General features: G+C 49.8%; 2 protein-coding genes across 2 annotated transcripts in view; both read left to right on the top strand.

Moving 5' to 3' along the window:
• OXSR1 (oxidative stress responsive kinase 1) overlaps positions 1–2,762 on the top strand; it is an 87,543-nt gene extending 84,781 nt beyond the window's left edge. The window contains exon 18 of the mRNA XM_040066525.2: positions 95–2,762. Coding sequence (XP_039922459.1) covers positions 95–169 — 75 coding nt within the window. The 3' untranslated portion in view covers positions 170–2,762. The remainder of the gene's footprint in view (positions 1–94) is intronic.
• A 1,354-nt stretch (positions 2,763–4,116) lies between these two features.
• Positions 4,117–10,326, top strand: LOC120756854 (solute carrier family 22 member 13-like). Its single transcript, XM_040073604.1, has 10 exons — positions 4,117–4,488; positions 5,486–5,589; positions 5,928–6,082; positions 6,418–6,586; positions 7,022–7,142; positions 7,722–7,816; positions 8,131–8,345; positions 8,798–8,906; positions 9,026–9,236; positions 9,775–10,326. The coding sequence occupies exons 1-10, from the start codon at positions 4,117–4,119 to the stop codon at positions 9,868–9,870; spliced, it is 1,647 nt and encodes a 548-aa protein (XP_039929538.1). The 3' UTR covers positions 9,871–10,326.
• Positions 10,327–16,112: the final 5,786 nt, after the last annotated feature.

Raw genomic sequence — 16,112 nt, 5'->3', positions numbered from 1 at the left:
CTTCCTCCCCCCACCCTCTCTGATACACCTGCTTGTGGTTTCTGCTGGAAGGTGGAGCGTGTGTTGCAATTTGGATCTCTGTTCCTTCTTGCAGGCATCTGGTGTCGACGGCTCAGAAATTCCCGATGATGGCAAACTTATAGGATTTGCACAGCTCAGCATCAGCTAAACATTGGTCCCAGGAGATGTTTCCCAACAGAGAACCCACATGTGCATATTCGTAATGCTTCTGTTAGCCTAAAAAAAACAAACCACTACTGCCAAAGAATTGAACTACAGCCCCCTTCCTAGAAGCTTTAACATTTTCCTTAATAGGATCACAAACCTTCCTGAAATTACCGATGACGTTTACACCTTTTGTAAACAACTCTCATGTTTTTGTATCTGTCATCTCAAACATGCAGACCCAACACGTCATTGCCTGCATGTTCATTTTATTATTGCCTTACTTTAAAGAAAAATACTACTGAGTACGAAGCAGGGGGTTCCACTGCTCTGATGATCTTGCCTAAATGTTTGCTTACATGTGGTTTCATTTTTTTTTTCACTTGCTATTTTTGCACAAGTTTTAATACTGAACGGATTTTTTTTTTTTTTTTTTGGTTCTTTACCTGCTTCTCCTTCTATCTGAAACACCAATGTATGTGTTTGGGTCACCTGGAGTGCTGAGAAATCTGCTTGTCTTTGGCCGTGTGTTTTAAAACTGCTGGTTTGAATGCTTGCACCTGAGAAAGCAAGCGGAGTCTTAACCCACAGGAGGGAGAGCTGCCTTCCCTTATGTTTGTGTTTTTGAGAAGTTCCTTCACTTTGAGGTGTTAGAAGTCAGCTTCCCTTTGTAAACTGCCTTAATTTTTTTTTTTTTTTCTTTATCATTTTGGTTCTCTCCACATGAGTGCCAGGCATGGCATGAGGGCTGAACCTTTTAATTTACATTCAGCAGGCCTTCCTGCTGCTTTCATTCTGCATCTTAGACGTAGTCTGTTGTTGAAGCAGACCATGGAGGCATTGCTGCCTGGAAACTGGTCTTTCAGATGATGTACACATGGTCACAGGGAGAGGAGATCTGTGTCACTCTGCCTTTGCAACAGATGCACTTCCAAGTGTCCCTGAAACCCAGTTTGGTCATGCCTGGCTGGCCTCCCACCGTGTTCCCCAGTCCTTTGCAAGCTGGTACCCGTGGAACCATCCCTGTCGTGTTTTACAGCAATAAAGAATCACCAGTAGAGTGGCTGTGCTGGGCAAAAGCGGGCGCTGGCTTTGTCCCTCCTGCACTAAATCCCTTGGGTCGTCGGGCTGTGCATCAGCCCAAGCCTCGACGTTTGATCAGGATGTCACTGCACCCCTGTCACACACGTATTTAGCTTTTCTTTCCATGTGGTGTTGAAGTTGAGTTTCTACATGAATAATATAAATTATGCTCTGAGTTTGATAAGAGACACTTGTAATGCAATATGTGAATAATAAATGGTGTTGACTTTTTTTTTTTTTCCCTACTGTTTCACAGTTGGCCTTTGTAACTGCTCTTGGCTCTGGAGTGTTTTCTACACAGAAGTTGTTAAGTCTGTAATTTAACACACAGATGGAAACGTGCTTTGTTTCCATCACACACAAACAATGCAGAAACAGAGCAGAATGACTAGGTTCAATTAGGACTTTTGTTCTGTTTTGTTGGGTTTTTTTGGTTTTTTTTTTTTATTTTTAATTTCCAAGTCTTCAGATGAACAATCTATATTTATATCTTGTTCTCTATGAGCAGCTGTGGAAGCTTCCTGAATTGTGCATGTTCTTTTTTTTACCGCCCCTGTTGCTTGTAGCCTCTGGGTGGATATTGGGTGTGTCTCCATGGGCTGTTTGCAGCCCCATGGCTGGTGAGTGTGAAGGGGAGGGAGAGGAAGATGAGAATTTGGGAGTGAGATCACCCCAGGGTGCTGAGCCGAGGAAGCGAGTGCCCAGCAGCAGGGGGTTGGTGGTGGCTGGGCTGGCCAGGTGTGTGTTGGCACCATTCCCCGTTGCCTGGCACAAAGCACTCCCTACGGTGTCCCCCATTGAGCTTGTTGGCTTGGGAAGAGCAGGCTGGCACCTTGATTTTCCCGTCACCCTGTGCTCAGTGTGGATGTGTTGGGAGCCTTTAGGATACAGAGACAAGGTAGTTGTGGTACAGTATTATTTTCCCTCTGCCTGCATGCCCTGGGGACCTCCTCGTTCATTTGTGTACTGGTGCTGAGGAAGGTTAGGACTCAAACTGCTCAAATGGAACAATGCAGCATCTATTTATTGTTATTCCCCATTTTCCCGAAGCCAGGACTTAGAGAGCTTGAGCTCACGCTTAACCCAAGGTTCCGTAGTTCTTTAATGGAGAAAATAAGCGAGGAAGAAGCTGATGGGTTTTGCTCTAGAGATCTCCAGATCTTTTGGGTAGGGATCCAAAATATTTACTTGGGCTATTACAGTGCTAGACAACTGTCTTTTCTGATGTTGTTCCAGTAAGTGCCAATGCTGTTCATAATTGTTTTCCAGTGTCATTAAGAATTTGGTTTTTGTGCAAATTTCTGATCTGAACCTGGAAGCAGGTGGTAATTTTAAGTTAGTTCCTACTTTTAAGGACAATGCTCTGTTAATGAAAACGGATCCTCTTCACAACTTTGGTGTATTGTAGATTACAATGAAAGATGTAAAATAGTCAGGCTTTTTTTCCTTTTTTGGACTTTGTATTTTACTGCATGTGTCTAATTTTTAATCAATAAAGAACAAATTGTCCATTGGCAGGTTTTGATGTGTGGTTTGCTTGTCACTGGGCTGTTCTGAAGTGTGTCTTGAGGAAGGGGTTTGTCTGAGTGGTGTCTGCAACCCCTGGGCCGTTTCTGTTTGGGGTGGTGGGAGGTTTGACAGCCCTCGGGAAGACTCGGTGGGGAAGGGGAGATCAAGTCCAGGCTGAATGTGGGGCTCTGAGTGACATGGTGTGGTGGAAGATGTCCCAGCTGTCCCTGGCAGGGGGTTGGAACTCAATGAGCTTTAAGGTGCCTTCCAACCCAAACCCTTCCATGAGTGCATGTCTGCCAGCGTTGTGTGCAGTAATGGAGCCAGGAGGGCACTCAGGATAGTGCCCTGAGAGCTTGTCTCCAGCTGAGAGGTTTGCTCCAAGTCTGCATGCCCTGTGCAGCTGGGAATGAGTTTCCCCTCCCCAGGAATGCCTCAGGATGACACAAACTGGTGTGAAAGTGGGAGGATTTATACCCTGACAAGGGGTGAGAGCATGAACTGCACTCCCTCCTCTCCTCCACAATAATTGTTCTTTGTGGGTGCCCTGGTCAACTCAACCCCAGTGGGGCATCCATGGTCTGTTTTCCGTCATGCTTTACAATGCCCTTCTCACAGATCTGTGGGCAGCAGGAGTATCCAAGTGACTTTCAGGCACCTCATGGACATCTCAAAGGGGCCCCAGGCAAATGCTTTTCCTACGAGGGATGGGCTGAACAGTGTTGGACTCGCATTCTTGATGATTATTTTAGGCATTTGGGTCCTCACGCACCATTGCCCTGTGTCAAATTTCTCCCATCCCTCTTCCCCCAGGCCTCCCTGCATTTAGCCCCCAGCAGCCTGCAGAGCTGTTGGGAAGGGGGCACATCCCGTATCTGGTTTGTGTTGCACAGGGAAGCTGCAAAAGATGAAGGAAATAGCATCTCCCATCCCCTGGAATCACAATGAACTGGCTGCCCTTTCTCATCTCTGATTCTGCCTATCCACTAACACAATTCCTTTTATTCCTCTGGCCTGTTCCCAGCTCTGCATCACGCCGGGCTCGTTTTGGCCCCTCTGAACCTTGCTTTCCTGAGTGGCTCAGCAAATGCAGCTGTTGCAGTCACCGTGGAGAAGACTCTGTTCCCTGTCAATGCCACCTGGCCCTGGCAGAGGAGGTGGCCCAGGTTCCCTGAAACAGGGGTCCTCCTGCTCCAGCCAGCACCGAATGTTCGTGGATGGCACAGGGATGATTAATATATTACATGATGTACTTCCAGTGACTGCCTATGGCTGCAGAGCTTATCTGAGGTTTAAACATTAATTCCAGCCCTCTGGGAAGTCTGTCCCGGCACTGTCCTGTCCCAGACACAGCCACCAATGTCAAGTGTCGGGGAAATTTTGAAAGCAGTTGGTGATTTTGGGCGATTCCAAAAATGCCTGGTGCTGCTCTCCGTGATCCCCTGCCTCAGTGTGGCTTTCCACCAGTTTTGCCAGCTTTTCATGGTCCCCTCTGTGCCTCACCACTGTGACACCAGCTGGATCCGTGCCGTCGGCCCCAACCTGACGGAGGAAGAGCAGCTGAACCTCACCCTGCCCCGGGGCGCGGACGGGGAGTTTGAGCAGTGCTCCATGTACTCCCCGGTGGACTGGGACCTCGATTCCATCGTGGCCTACGGGCTGAACAACACGGAGAAGTGCATCAATGGCTGGGTGTACCCCTCAGAACAGCCACCCTCCCTGCTGACCGAGGTCTGTATTTGCCGTTTGACGTGCCGGGATGTGGAAGGGGTGGGATGCCCAAATGGCCACAGTTCCCCCAGAGCTGGTGCCTGACCACGGTGCAGTTGGGATTTACAGCAGGTGTGGGCTGGGGACCTTGACTCCACCATGCAGGCCCCAGGTGTGGTCCTGGAGAGGGTGCAGGCTGTGACAGAGGTGCCAGTGAGGAGATGAATCACTCCTGGAGGCATCTCCTGCCCCTGGGTTTCCCCATCCCTCTGCATACAGGAGTTAACCTTTCCAACTTAGTATCATGGAATGGTCTGGCTTGGAAGGGTCCTTTAAAAGTCATCTTGTCCAATCCCCAACATCACAGCTGTTAACTGAGAAAGATGTTAAACTAAGATAAAGGAGAGTAGGTTTGGATTAAATATTAGGAAGAAATTCTTCGCTGTGAGGGTGGTGAAGCCCTGGCACAGGTTGCCCAGAGAAGCTGTGGCTTTCCCATCCCTTGAAGTGTCCAAGGCCAGGTTGGGTGGGGTTCTGATCTACCTGGTCTAGTGTAAGGTGCCCTGCCCATGGCAAGAGAATTCAGATTAGATGATCTTTAATGTCCCTTCCAACCTAAACCGTTTTATGGTTTTATGATCCTTCCTATGCCGCTCTTTCCATTGATGTCCTCTGGATGCTGGCAGTTGCAGGACATCTCTTTAACAGAAACTGCTCATCCCAGGAATCAACATTGCATCCATCCTTTCTCCTCTGGGAGGCCAGGTCGTCTGGCAGGAAGGAAGCTGCTGCTTCTGTCCCCAGGCCCACCGAAAGCAAAATTTGCTGACCGGGAGGCTCCCCTGGGTTGGCTGGGCTGGATGAGGGGAACCCCTGCAGGTCGCAGTGCATGGGAGAGGGACCCCACTGAGTGCCCCAAGGGCTTGTCCCACCTCTGACTTGTTTGCCCTGTGCATACTGTGGGGATTCACAGCCTTGGAAGAGGGGTTACCAAAGCATCTGTTTCTCCTTTCTCCAGTTTGACCTGGTGTGTGACAGGAAGGCCCTGAATGACATTGCCCAGGCCATCTACATGGCAGGGCTGCTCCTGGGATCCATGATCTTTGGGCCTCTGAGTGACAGGTGAGGAGCCACAACCCTCTGCCCAGGGTCTGTGCAAAGCCAGCACAGCACAGGTGCAGGCTGTGTGAGCCTGTCTGGACTGTGCACCCTGTGCATTTTGTCACCGCTTCTCACTAACAGGGACCCTGACCAAAGTCCTCTGGTCCCATGAGGACATGGCCACACAGGGAGGGGAAGGGAGAGAGACACAGCATGTGTGTACAGTGCTTCACTTGTCACCCCACAGTCTATTCTGAGCCTTATCAGTGTGATAAAGATCACAGTATAACCTGCTGGGCTACTTGCCAACCCCATGGGGTCTCTCCACACAGCGATTGTGTCTCCCCTGTTTCTCTCAGGGTCGGCCGCCGCCCAGTCATTCTGCTCTCCGTCTTCCTCCAGGGCTTGTTTGGCCTGGGAATTGCCTTTGTGCCCCATTTCTATGTGTACATGGCCTTCAGGTGCGTCGTGGGTGCCTCTGTGTCAGGGATCACCATGACAATACTGGCCTTAGGTGAGTAGGGTGCCCTTGCCCTGGGGCATCTCAAGATGCAGTAGAAAAGTCTTCAAAGAAATAAAAATGTTCATGTTTGACTAGAAAAACACCCTGGCGAGGACAGGTCTTGATCTTCACTGTCTTTTGGTACTCTTGCAACTGCTCAGCCCTCAGTCAGAGCTTTGGGGAGCATCTCTCCCCAGCCAGTGCTCAGAGGAGGGCAAGGGGACAGTGTCCCACCACAGGAGGTCAGTCTAATCCTCACCTCCAGAATAATTCTGCTCCGGGGAAACACCCTGTTTGCCTCAGGGGAAGTAATTTGGATGGCTCTGAGCCTTCCTTCTTCCTTTCAGCCACAGAATGGATCGGTGTGTCCTCCCGTCCGAAGGCAGTGCTCACTTCTCACTGCTGCTTTGCCATCGGGCAGATGATTTTGGCTGGTTTGGGTTATGGCATTCGCAACTGGAGACTGCTGGAAATTGCAGGATCTGTTCTTATATTTGCATTTTTCTTCTCCATCGGGTAAGTATGATGTGGACACAGTTCCTGCAGACGTAACAGCAGTGTGAGGGGTGTGAGTGAGGAGATGGCAGCAGCTCAGAACCAAGCTGGGTCTTTCCCATTGGAGTGCAGGTGCTGAAGGAGCTACTGCAGAGCTCAGCACATCTCCCTGGGGCACTGGACTGCTGACAGCACCACCTGCTTTGCTTTGGGTCTCCCAAATGTGGCCTTGGGAGCCTAAATTTAGGCTGTTTAGACCTGTTGATGCCACGGGCCATTCACTTCAGAGTTGGACTTGATGATCCTTGTGGGTCCCTTCCAACAAAGAAGTTTCTGTGCTCCTGTGATCTGATTCATTCTGTGGCGGCCATGGCTTGCTGGGCAGGTCCCAGAGAAAGGGGCTGTGGGGGAACCCAGCAGGACACAGCAGCATGTCCTGACCTCCCCTCCTGGCAGGGTGCTCCCAGAGTCAGCTCGCTGGCTGGTGACCAAAGGCAGAATCGAGGAGGCCAAGAAGGTCCTGCAGAAGGCGGCAGCCACCAACAAGCGCAGCCTCCCACCAGAGTTCCTGGAGCAGGTACGGGGGGTTCCTGTCCTCACACACTGCCCTGGGCCTTGCAGCAGCCCCTGGAGCTCAGCTCAGCCCAGAAACCTCTCTCCATGTCCACTGGGGATGGTCTGGCCATGGGCTGTGGGGAACTCCAGCTCCAGCTCAGTTACACAGGGGCGAGCTCAAGGAAGAGGCCCAGCTTCTGCTGAGGCTCAGCCTGGAGCTTTCTGGAGTCCCCCTGGGGCTGTGGGAAGGAATGAAATGCTTCCCTGGCTTTTCTCCTGTGAGGATTCCAGGAGTGTGACTGATGAGCACAGAGTCTCTGTGTAGTCTGTGGGTTTCCATGCAGAAATGCCTGAAGGGGAGTTCCCTCCTTGCCCACCCCGAAGTTCCTACACTGGGGAGATCTTCATCCTGAGGAACCTCTCAGTCACCAGCCCTGGGCACAGGGGCAGGAGCCCAGCCCCACTGGGCTGCCCTCCCTCCCAGAGCACTGGGGGTCACAGGCCTGTCCCACCCAGGCTTTCCATGGACTGCAGATGGAAAAGGAGCTGGACATAGGTTTCCTTCTCCTGCTCTGACTCTTTGACTTTCTGTGTTTTGAAGCTGAAGCCCGAGAAAGAGGTCAAGTCTGGAAGTTTCCTGGATCTCTTTCGGAAGAAGCACCTGCGGAAGGTGACTTTAATCATGTCATGTGCCTGGTAAGACACTCCCTGGTGCATTCTTCCCAAACTTCTAGGTGAAAGAAAATAAGTCCATTGGTGAAAGAATTAGTTAATAAGAAATTCGCCTTGTGGGTTTTGAGTATTATTTGATGGGTGTTTCTGCTTCTAGCTGTTTAAGATGCTTTGTGGGAAAGGTTATAGCACTTCCAGCTTTGGCAGGCCCGTGGTATTCCTCTGGTTTAACGTGTCCTTGGAAATCCTGTGATTTGGTCAAAATGTTGTCATTGGAGATCAATGCTGCATTTCCTCACAGCTAACACCTGCTCAGTGCCCCCCTGCCTGGCTTCCAGGTTTGTGAACAGCTTTGTCTACTACGGGCTGAGTCTGAACGTGACAAATTTTGGCCTGGACATCTACCTGACTCAGCTGGCCTTTGGAGCAGTGGAAATCCCAGCCCGTGTTGGTTGTATCTTCACTCTGCAGAGGTTTGGGAGGAGGAAAACGCAGGCTGTTCTCCTGGTGCTGAGTGGCCTGGTGTGTCTGATCATCACCGGCATCCCTGAAGGTGAATGACCTTGTCCTGTATGGAGAGGACATCCTCTGGAACAGGGAGGCACAGCGCCCCAACCCTTCCCTTGCTGGTTCTGTCCTCCCAGCCAGGGCGGCTCATCCCTCTGGGCCTGAGCTGACCCTGGCCACAGAGGCCTGGCTGAACCCACAGGGCCCGTTCTAAAAACCCAAAACTTTTCTTGCCGATCACAATAGCAGAGGGCAGAGCTGAACCCAATGGGCCCCTTCCAAAGAGTGTGCTCTGGGAAAATTAATGCCTGGGGAGGTGAGATGATGGATGTAGAGCGCGCTGGAAGCGGCCGGAGCAGCCTGCTCCATGCTCAGACGCTGTCAGAGCCGATGGCTCCCTGCAGGTGACACAGTTGTCCCTGCAATCCCCAGTCGCCATCCGTGAGCGGTGCTGAGCCCTCCCCATCCCACAGCAGCCGTCTCTCCTCCTCCCCTCAGACCAGCCCGTGGCGACCACCGTCCTGGCCACCATCGGCAAGTTTGCTGCCTCAGCCTCCTTCTCCACCTCCTACGTCTACGCTGCCGAGCTCTTCCCCACGATCGTCAGGTGAGCTCTCCCCGCACATCGCAGCCTCCCTGTGCCGTGGCCGGCGGCGCGGATGGGGCAGGAGCCCGGTTGTCCCCGCGGCCGCCGGCCCACAGCTCCCGCTGCCCCCGCTCCCGCAGGCAGACGGGCGTGGGGCTGTGCTCCATGTCGGCGCGGGTGGCCGGCATCCTGGCCCCGCTGGTCCTTCTGCTGGGCCAGTACCACCGGGCCATCCCCATGGCCATCTTCGGGAGCACCCCCGTGCTGGGGGGGCTGCTCTGCGTCCTGCTCCCCGAGACCCGCGGCGCGGACCTGGCAGACGACACGGGGGACGGCCACCCCCCGGCTGAGGTGGGTCCCCGACTGCTCCTGGCTGTGGGGATGTGGGGAGCCGGCGCTGGGGGAGCCCCTTGGCGCTGCATGTGCTGGGGGCTTCTTTAGGATTTACAGAGGCGGGAGGGCGAGAAGTGGGGCTGTCCCACTGTGGAGGGAGGGGAGGGTACCCCGTAATCCTGCTTGTGGAGGTCATCCCTTCATTCCTGTCCATGGGGTAGAACAGCCGGTGCTCCGCTTTCCTCCCTCTGCCCTCCCCAGGGAAGTGCTTGTGCCTTGTAGCCACATCCTCTGGCTTTCACCCTCTCATAGCTCCCAGCCCTCATTCCCCATGGGCCCAGGTGGAATTACAGCCCAATACTTTTGTTGTCTTGCTGGGAGGAGGGTGTTCACAGGAACAGTAGGGAATGGGCTCCGGGTTGCTGAAGGCTGCCGCTCTAAGGAACGGCTGCCATCAGCCCATCGCACACCTTTCTTTGCTTTTACACCTTTTTCCTTTCCTTGCTTTTACACCCTTTTCCTTTCCTCACTTTTACACCCATTTCCCTTTCAACAGGTCTGCGAAAACGCCACCAGTGGTTCTCAGAACGGGCAGGTGAAAGGAAAAGGTGGTGGCCAAGACAGTGAGAGCACGACGACCACGTACTTCTAGCTGGGTCTGCAGGTGGCTGTGGATAAAGGCTGTGTGGGCACTGAGCACAGGCAGGGTCTCTCCACCACCATTGCTTAGGCCATCACTGCCAGTTCTTGGGTTTCCTTGTCATTTTTGCCTTCCCGTATCTCCCTCTGTAGCTTGTCCTCAGGCACTGCAGGCTGTCACTGGTGTCCAACAGTGCTCTCACCAGAGAAAATCGGGTGCTTTTTCCTCGAGGGAAAAAAAAAAAGAGAGAAAAATCAAGAATTAGAATGGAGACACCTCCTCTTCATTTTTCCCGTTGTGTCACCAGGAAGGTGAGACTGTAAACTTTATCCAGTGAGACGCTCACTAGAGCATTTAATAACCTTACAAGAGAAACTGGGCTCATTAACAGGAGAGCTGGAGCAGATGCAACACTGAAAATAATCTCACCCTTGCAAGGAGTGATTTATCCTGGCTGTCTAGCAAGATCATCCCGTTTTCTCATTAAAAAAAAACAAAAAACCACTCCTTTTTTTTTTTTTTTTTTTTTTTTTTTTTAATTTGAGATACTCAGCTGAGGGGGAAAAAAAAAAAAAGTGATGGAAGAAACAGCATGCAGGGAGCAAGGATGTCTAACAAGCAGCAGAATTTTCACTTTAGTGCTGGTGGCTTTGAGTTGATGCCTGTCATGCTTTGGGCATGGTAAACAGTGCTGTTGTGCTGCAGTGTGGGACCAAATTGATTTGTCCTTTCCAGGAAAATGAGGGATGTTGTGGCAGTTGGTCTCTTTGAAAAAAGTGCAAATCTTTCTAGGAAATGTCAAGTCTTTTCTACTCTGTTCTAAATCTACTCCTTTTTTTCCTGGATCCATTTTGTCTTTGAAAGATTTCAGGCCGCTTTTGTCTTACACTGTGAAGGAAAAAACGTGTTTTTCCTGTGCTTCCCTTCATATCATCTCATGTCCCTCAGTCCAACTTTCTTTTCCCTCTGGATGGGTATAGATGAAGCCTGGGAGTTGCACATGGTGATTCTTCATCTTTTATTGTACACCTCAAAGTTTGTTTTTCTTCTGGTAGTGTCAAGGAAAGTTAAGCCAGAGTATTTCTTCTCTCCATTGTCATGCCTACATGTTTTTCATGGACCAAAGTACCTCATGGATATTCAGTTTGATCCAGACAGAGTTTTGGATAAAATCAGTGCCATGTGACAATGTCCTGCCAGGAGGGACTGGCTGTGGTGCCATTTTCTCTCTGGCACTGCTTTTCAGAGGATTTGCTGTGCTCCTCTTCAGTACCCTGGGAACAGAGAAGCTCAGTCCTTTGCCCTTTCCTTGAAAAAGTCTGGGGAGTGCCTCCTTCAGGCTTTTATGGAAAACAAGGCATTGAGGGTAAAGGCTGAGGGAAGAGCCTAGAGGCAAATGTACAGTTATAGAAGGAGCCACTTTGGAAATTGTACTCTGAGACTCTCTCTTTTAGTTCATTTCATAAATAAAGGCATCCAAGCATGGCTGATGTACTTTTGCTTCCAGCTCATTTGTGCCTCCAGTGGGCTGAAGATCCATTTCGTGGAATCTTGGAGTGGTTTGGGTGGGAAGGGACCTTAAAGATCATCTCGTTGCAATCCCCCCCTGCCACATGCAGGGACACCCTCCACTACCCTAGGTTGCTCCAAACCACATCCAGCCTGGCCTTGGACACTTGCAGGGATGGGGCAGCCACAGTTTCTCTGGACAGCCTGTGTCAGGGCATCACCACACTCACATGGAAGAATTTCTTCCTAACATCTAATCTGTATTTCCCCTTTGTCAGTTTTAAGCCATTCCACCTTGTCCTGTCACTCCATGCTCTTGTTCCAAGTCCCTCTCCAGCTCTCTTGGAGCCTCTTCAGGCAATGGAAGGGGCTCTAAGGTCTCCCTGGGGCCTTCTCCAGGCAGAACAATCCAAACTCTCTCAGCCTTTCCTCACAGGAGAGGTTCTTCCATCCTTCTAATCATCTTTGTGGCTTCATCTGGATCCACTCCAACAGCTCTGAATTAGATTTTATCTGCTTTTCTCTGGATCACTGAACCTTATCAATTTGAATATCTCTGGACTGTGCGCTTAAAGAGCACCTGAATAGCTTCACTCATGTTTTGCCCAGCTCAGCACAAGTGGGAGGATGTCCAATGTTTTTGCAGTGCCTTAGTGTCACTCCTAGCCAGCCCACACATGGCCTTGCACTGTAATGAGTAGAGGTGACAGCACAAAGTGGAGCCAGGAGTGCTGGAACAGCATGTGGGAATGCAAACATAAACCTGTGGGAAGGCAAATACACTTTTGCATGCACACAGTGGGATGTTTTGGCCTCATGACTGGGGCCATGGGCAGAGGGTAAAATGTGACCTAAGGAATAAGAGGATGATTCCATATTGAAGGAAGGGAGCCAAAAGGCTGATGAGGTGATGAGGACAAAATGGGGTAGAGAGGTTTAGCTGGGAAGAGCAGGTTGTCTCATTTTAGAGAAAAATTTAGGAGAAAATGCTTTGGAATTAGTGTTTCCTCCAAAGAGAAGGGCTTCAGTAATCCCTTTCTCTGTCAATGAGAAAATGGATACCAGTGGGTGAAAGTGAAAAAAACCCAACTGTTTATTGACAAAGTGCCCACATGACAAAGGAAAAAAATTGAATAAATGCTAGATATTGAACTGTCAGAACCTTATCCCCAATGCACACCTACCCAGCCACAGCAGAACAAAAAGAAACCCAAAATGCCAGGGAAAGAAACAAACAGAGAGACTGTGTGGCAGGTGGAACAAAATGGCACTGGCTTTCTTTTTTTTTTTTTTCCTCCCCTTAGGGAAGGAAAAAAATTCACACGACAGCTTGGGCAAAACAAATGGGAACCTGTGGAACCTCTGGCACTGGTTCTCCTCCTCACAGCAAATGAAGCTGATGGATTTTAGTGTCTTTTCTCTTGTTGCTTCAGCTTTTCCCAAGGTCTTGGGCTGGGTGGAACAGGTCCTGCACTCCTGGCTGATCAGCTCCTGATGATTGTCTGATCTTGGACCAAAACCACGCTGAACAGCTCAAGGAAAAAAAGCAAAAGCTGCCAAAGGATTGCTGCTGCAGTCTCTCCAGTCCAGGAAAAGGGGAAAAAAAGAAACTTCTTGCTTAATCTAACAAAATACCAAGCTAGCTGAGCAACTCTCTTGGGGTGATTTTATGATGATGCTCTATTCCCTAATTGTTTTATGCCAGAAATGTCTGCTGTACTTTAAAGCTGGTCCAGGGGATGGGTGTGAGCCTTGGGGACTCCTGTGTGGGCTTTGTTCAAAGACTTACTCCTGGACGTGCTCCATGCTGTGTGGTGGACAGCAGCGGTTACATTTGTTGCTTAACTTTTATTTTTGGTAGCTTAAGCAAGAAGTTTCTTTTTTTCTTTCCCCACCTTTTTCCCTGACCTGCAGCAGCAATCCTCCAGTGTTTTTTTTTTTTTTTTTTTTTTTCCTTGAACACTTTCGGCTTGGTTTTCGGTCTGAAATCAGACCATTGCCAAGATGGACCAGGGCCTGCAGGGGACTGGCAGGAGCCACTTTGAGCCTGAGACCTCAGAAAAAAAAGCTGAACCAACAAGAGAAAGGACACCAAAACCCACCAGCTTCATCTGCTGTGAGGAGGAGACCAACGCCAGAGGTTCAGCAGGTTTCCCATATGTTTTGCCCAAGCTGCTATGGGAACTCCTTTTTATTTTCCCCCCTTCCCTGAGACAATGGGGCCAGCACCATTTTTGTCTTCCCATCTATGTGGCCAGCCAGTCTGTTTATTTCTTTCCTAGAAATTTTGAGGGTTTTTTGTTGGGTGAGGGGTAAGGTTCTGAAAATAAATATCTAGCATCTATTCAGTCTTTTTCTGTGCCTTGCGGGCACCGTGCTTTGTTAATAAATAGGAGGTTTTTTCACTTTCACCCACTGGTATTTCTCTCGTTGGCAAAAGGCATTACTAAAGCCTTTCTCTTTGGAGGAAACATTAATTCCAGAGCGTTTTCTCCCAAATTTGTCTCTAAAATGAGCCAGCATCAAAGTCACATCCAGTCTGTGCTGCACCCAACACTCCCTTGAGTGAGTCTTTTTAACAAAGCCTGTGCAGGAGCCCCCAAAGTTCACACTCATGCCCTGGACCAGCCTTAGACTACAGCAGCCATTTCTGGACATAAAGAAGATGACCAGGAATAGAGTATCCTCATAAAATCACCCCACAACACACAAGCAGGGCTGAAACAACTGCTGTTGTCAGAGGAGCCCCACAGGGACCACTGAGATAACCAACACATTTTCAGTGTCAGTGACACCAACAAACTGTGCTGAAATCCTGGCTGTGGGGCAGAGGCATCAGGATCCTAGACCTTCCCCTTTACCTAGAGGACATCACCCTCTCCTTTCACCTGACCCCATGCTGGGAAGCCCCAGGTCCATGAGAAGAGCAGAGCTCTCAAAAAGGGGCCCAGCAGGGAATGGCTGAGGAAGTGAGGAGATGGACATTAAAGCTGCTGTCCTGACCATGCAAGAAGCCATAGAATCATTTGTTCATTTAGGGTGGAAAATCCTTCTAAGACCTCTAGCTCCAGCCATCAGCCCAGCACTGCCAGATCCACCACGAAACAACATCTCTAAATGACACAGCTACGTGTCTTTTAGATACCCCCAAGGATGGTAACTCCACCAGTGGCCTGGGCAGCCTGTTCCAGTGTTGGACAATGCTTCTGGAGAAGAAATTTTCCCTATTATCCAATTTAAACCTCCCGTGGTGCTACTTGGGGTAATTTCCACTTGTCCTGTCATTTGTTACTTGGGAGAAGAGACCGACCCCCACCTGGCTGCATCCTCCTCTCAGGGATTTGGAGAGAGTGAGAGAGTCCCCCCCAACCCTCCTTTTCTCCAGGCTGAGCTCCCCCAGATCCCTCAGCTGCTCCAGCTCCTTTCCTAGTTCTGTTCCCTTTAGTGCCAAAGCTCAGATTTTGCAAACTCCCTATCTCCTCTCCAGCCATGGCTATGTTCCACGTGACTGGGGTGATTTTGTGCAAAAAAGCCAAAACACAAAATTAATATCAGCTCCGGGCACATCTGGCCTGAACTTGGGACACCCCAGCCCTCAAAACACCATTTACTAGATTACAAAGAGATTGGAAAACAAAGGGTGCAGCAAATCTGAGTGAGCAGCCTTCTCCTTCTTTGGGAGTAGTGATGTGCTTGAGGAGAAGGATTCATCAGAGGGCACTGAAATGCATCCTCTGCTGGCAAACAAATTAGCAGAGAGAAGCCCACTCTTCTCTTTCTTTTGCATAACACTAGATGACACTAAAATGTCATGGCTGAGCTGGGAGCAGACAACTAAAGGTCACTGCAAAAGGCTCACCGTGATTGAGGAAAGCTGTCCAAATGCCCACACAGTTTGGCATCGAATTGCAGCATTCTCATGCAATTCAGAAAACTTCCACAGCTGCTAGTAGAGAAAAAAAAAATGCAGGTTGTTCATTGGAAGACTTTGAAAAAAGAAAAAAAAAATCGTTATTGAACTCAGACTCTGTGCTTTAACACTGTTTTTGCATTGTTTGTGTGTGATGGAAACAAAGCACGTTTCCATCTGTGTGTTAAATTACAGACTTAACAATTTCTGTGTAGAGAACACTCCAGAGCCAAGAGCAGTTACAAAGGCCAACTGTGAAACAGTAGGAAAAAAAAAAAAGTCAACACCATTTATTATTCACATATTGCATTACAAGTGTCTCTTATCAAACTCAGAGCATAATTTATATTATTCATGTAGAAACTCAACTTCAACACCACATGGAAAGAAAAGCTAAATACGTGTGTGACAGGGGTGCAGTGACATCCTGATCAAACGTCGAGGCTTGGGCTGATGCACAGCCCGACGACCCAAGGGATTTAGTGCAGGAGGGACAAAGCCAGCGCCCGCTTTTGCCCAGCACAGCCACTCTACTGGTGATTCTTTATTGCTGTAAAACACGACAGGGATGGTTCCACGGGTACCAGCTTGCAAAGGACTGGGGAACACGGTGGGAGGCCAGCCAGGCATGACCAAACTGGGTTTCAGGGACACTTGGAAGTGCATCTGTTGCAAAGGCAGAGTGACACAGATCTCCTCTCCCTGTGACCATGTGTACATCATCTGAAAGACCAGTTTCCAGGCAGCAATGCCTCCATGGTCTGCTTCAAGAATGATGGAATCAGACTAGACTGGGTCTAGGCTTTCTAGAGGTGTGCAGCCTTTCTGGTTCATG

This window comes from Hirundo rustica, chromosome 1 (assembly GCF_015227805.2).
Source record: "Hirundo rustica isolate bHirRus1 chromosome 1, bHirRus1.pri.v3, whole genome shotgun sequence".
In the NCBI taxonomy this organism is placed as follows: domain Eukaryota; kingdom Metazoa; phylum Chordata; class Aves; order Passeriformes; family Hirundinidae; genus Hirundo; species Hirundo rustica.
Note: the sequence above shows the minus strand (reverse complement) of the source record. Positions and strands in the feature narration are given on the sequence as shown.

Coding starts and splice junctions, on each gene's coding strand:
- LOC120756854 (XM_040073604.1), top strand. CDS start 4,117: ATGTCAAGTGTCGGGGAAATTTTGAAAGCAGTTGGTGATTTTGGGCGA. Junction 6,587..7,021: donor GCATTTTTCTTCTCCATCGG/GTAAGTATGATG, acceptor CCCTCCTGGCAG/GGTGCTCCCAGAGTCAGCTC. Junction 8,346..8,797: donor CATCACCGGCATCCCTGAAG/GTGAATGACCTT, acceptor TCCTCCCCTCAG/ACCAGCCCGTGGCGACCACC.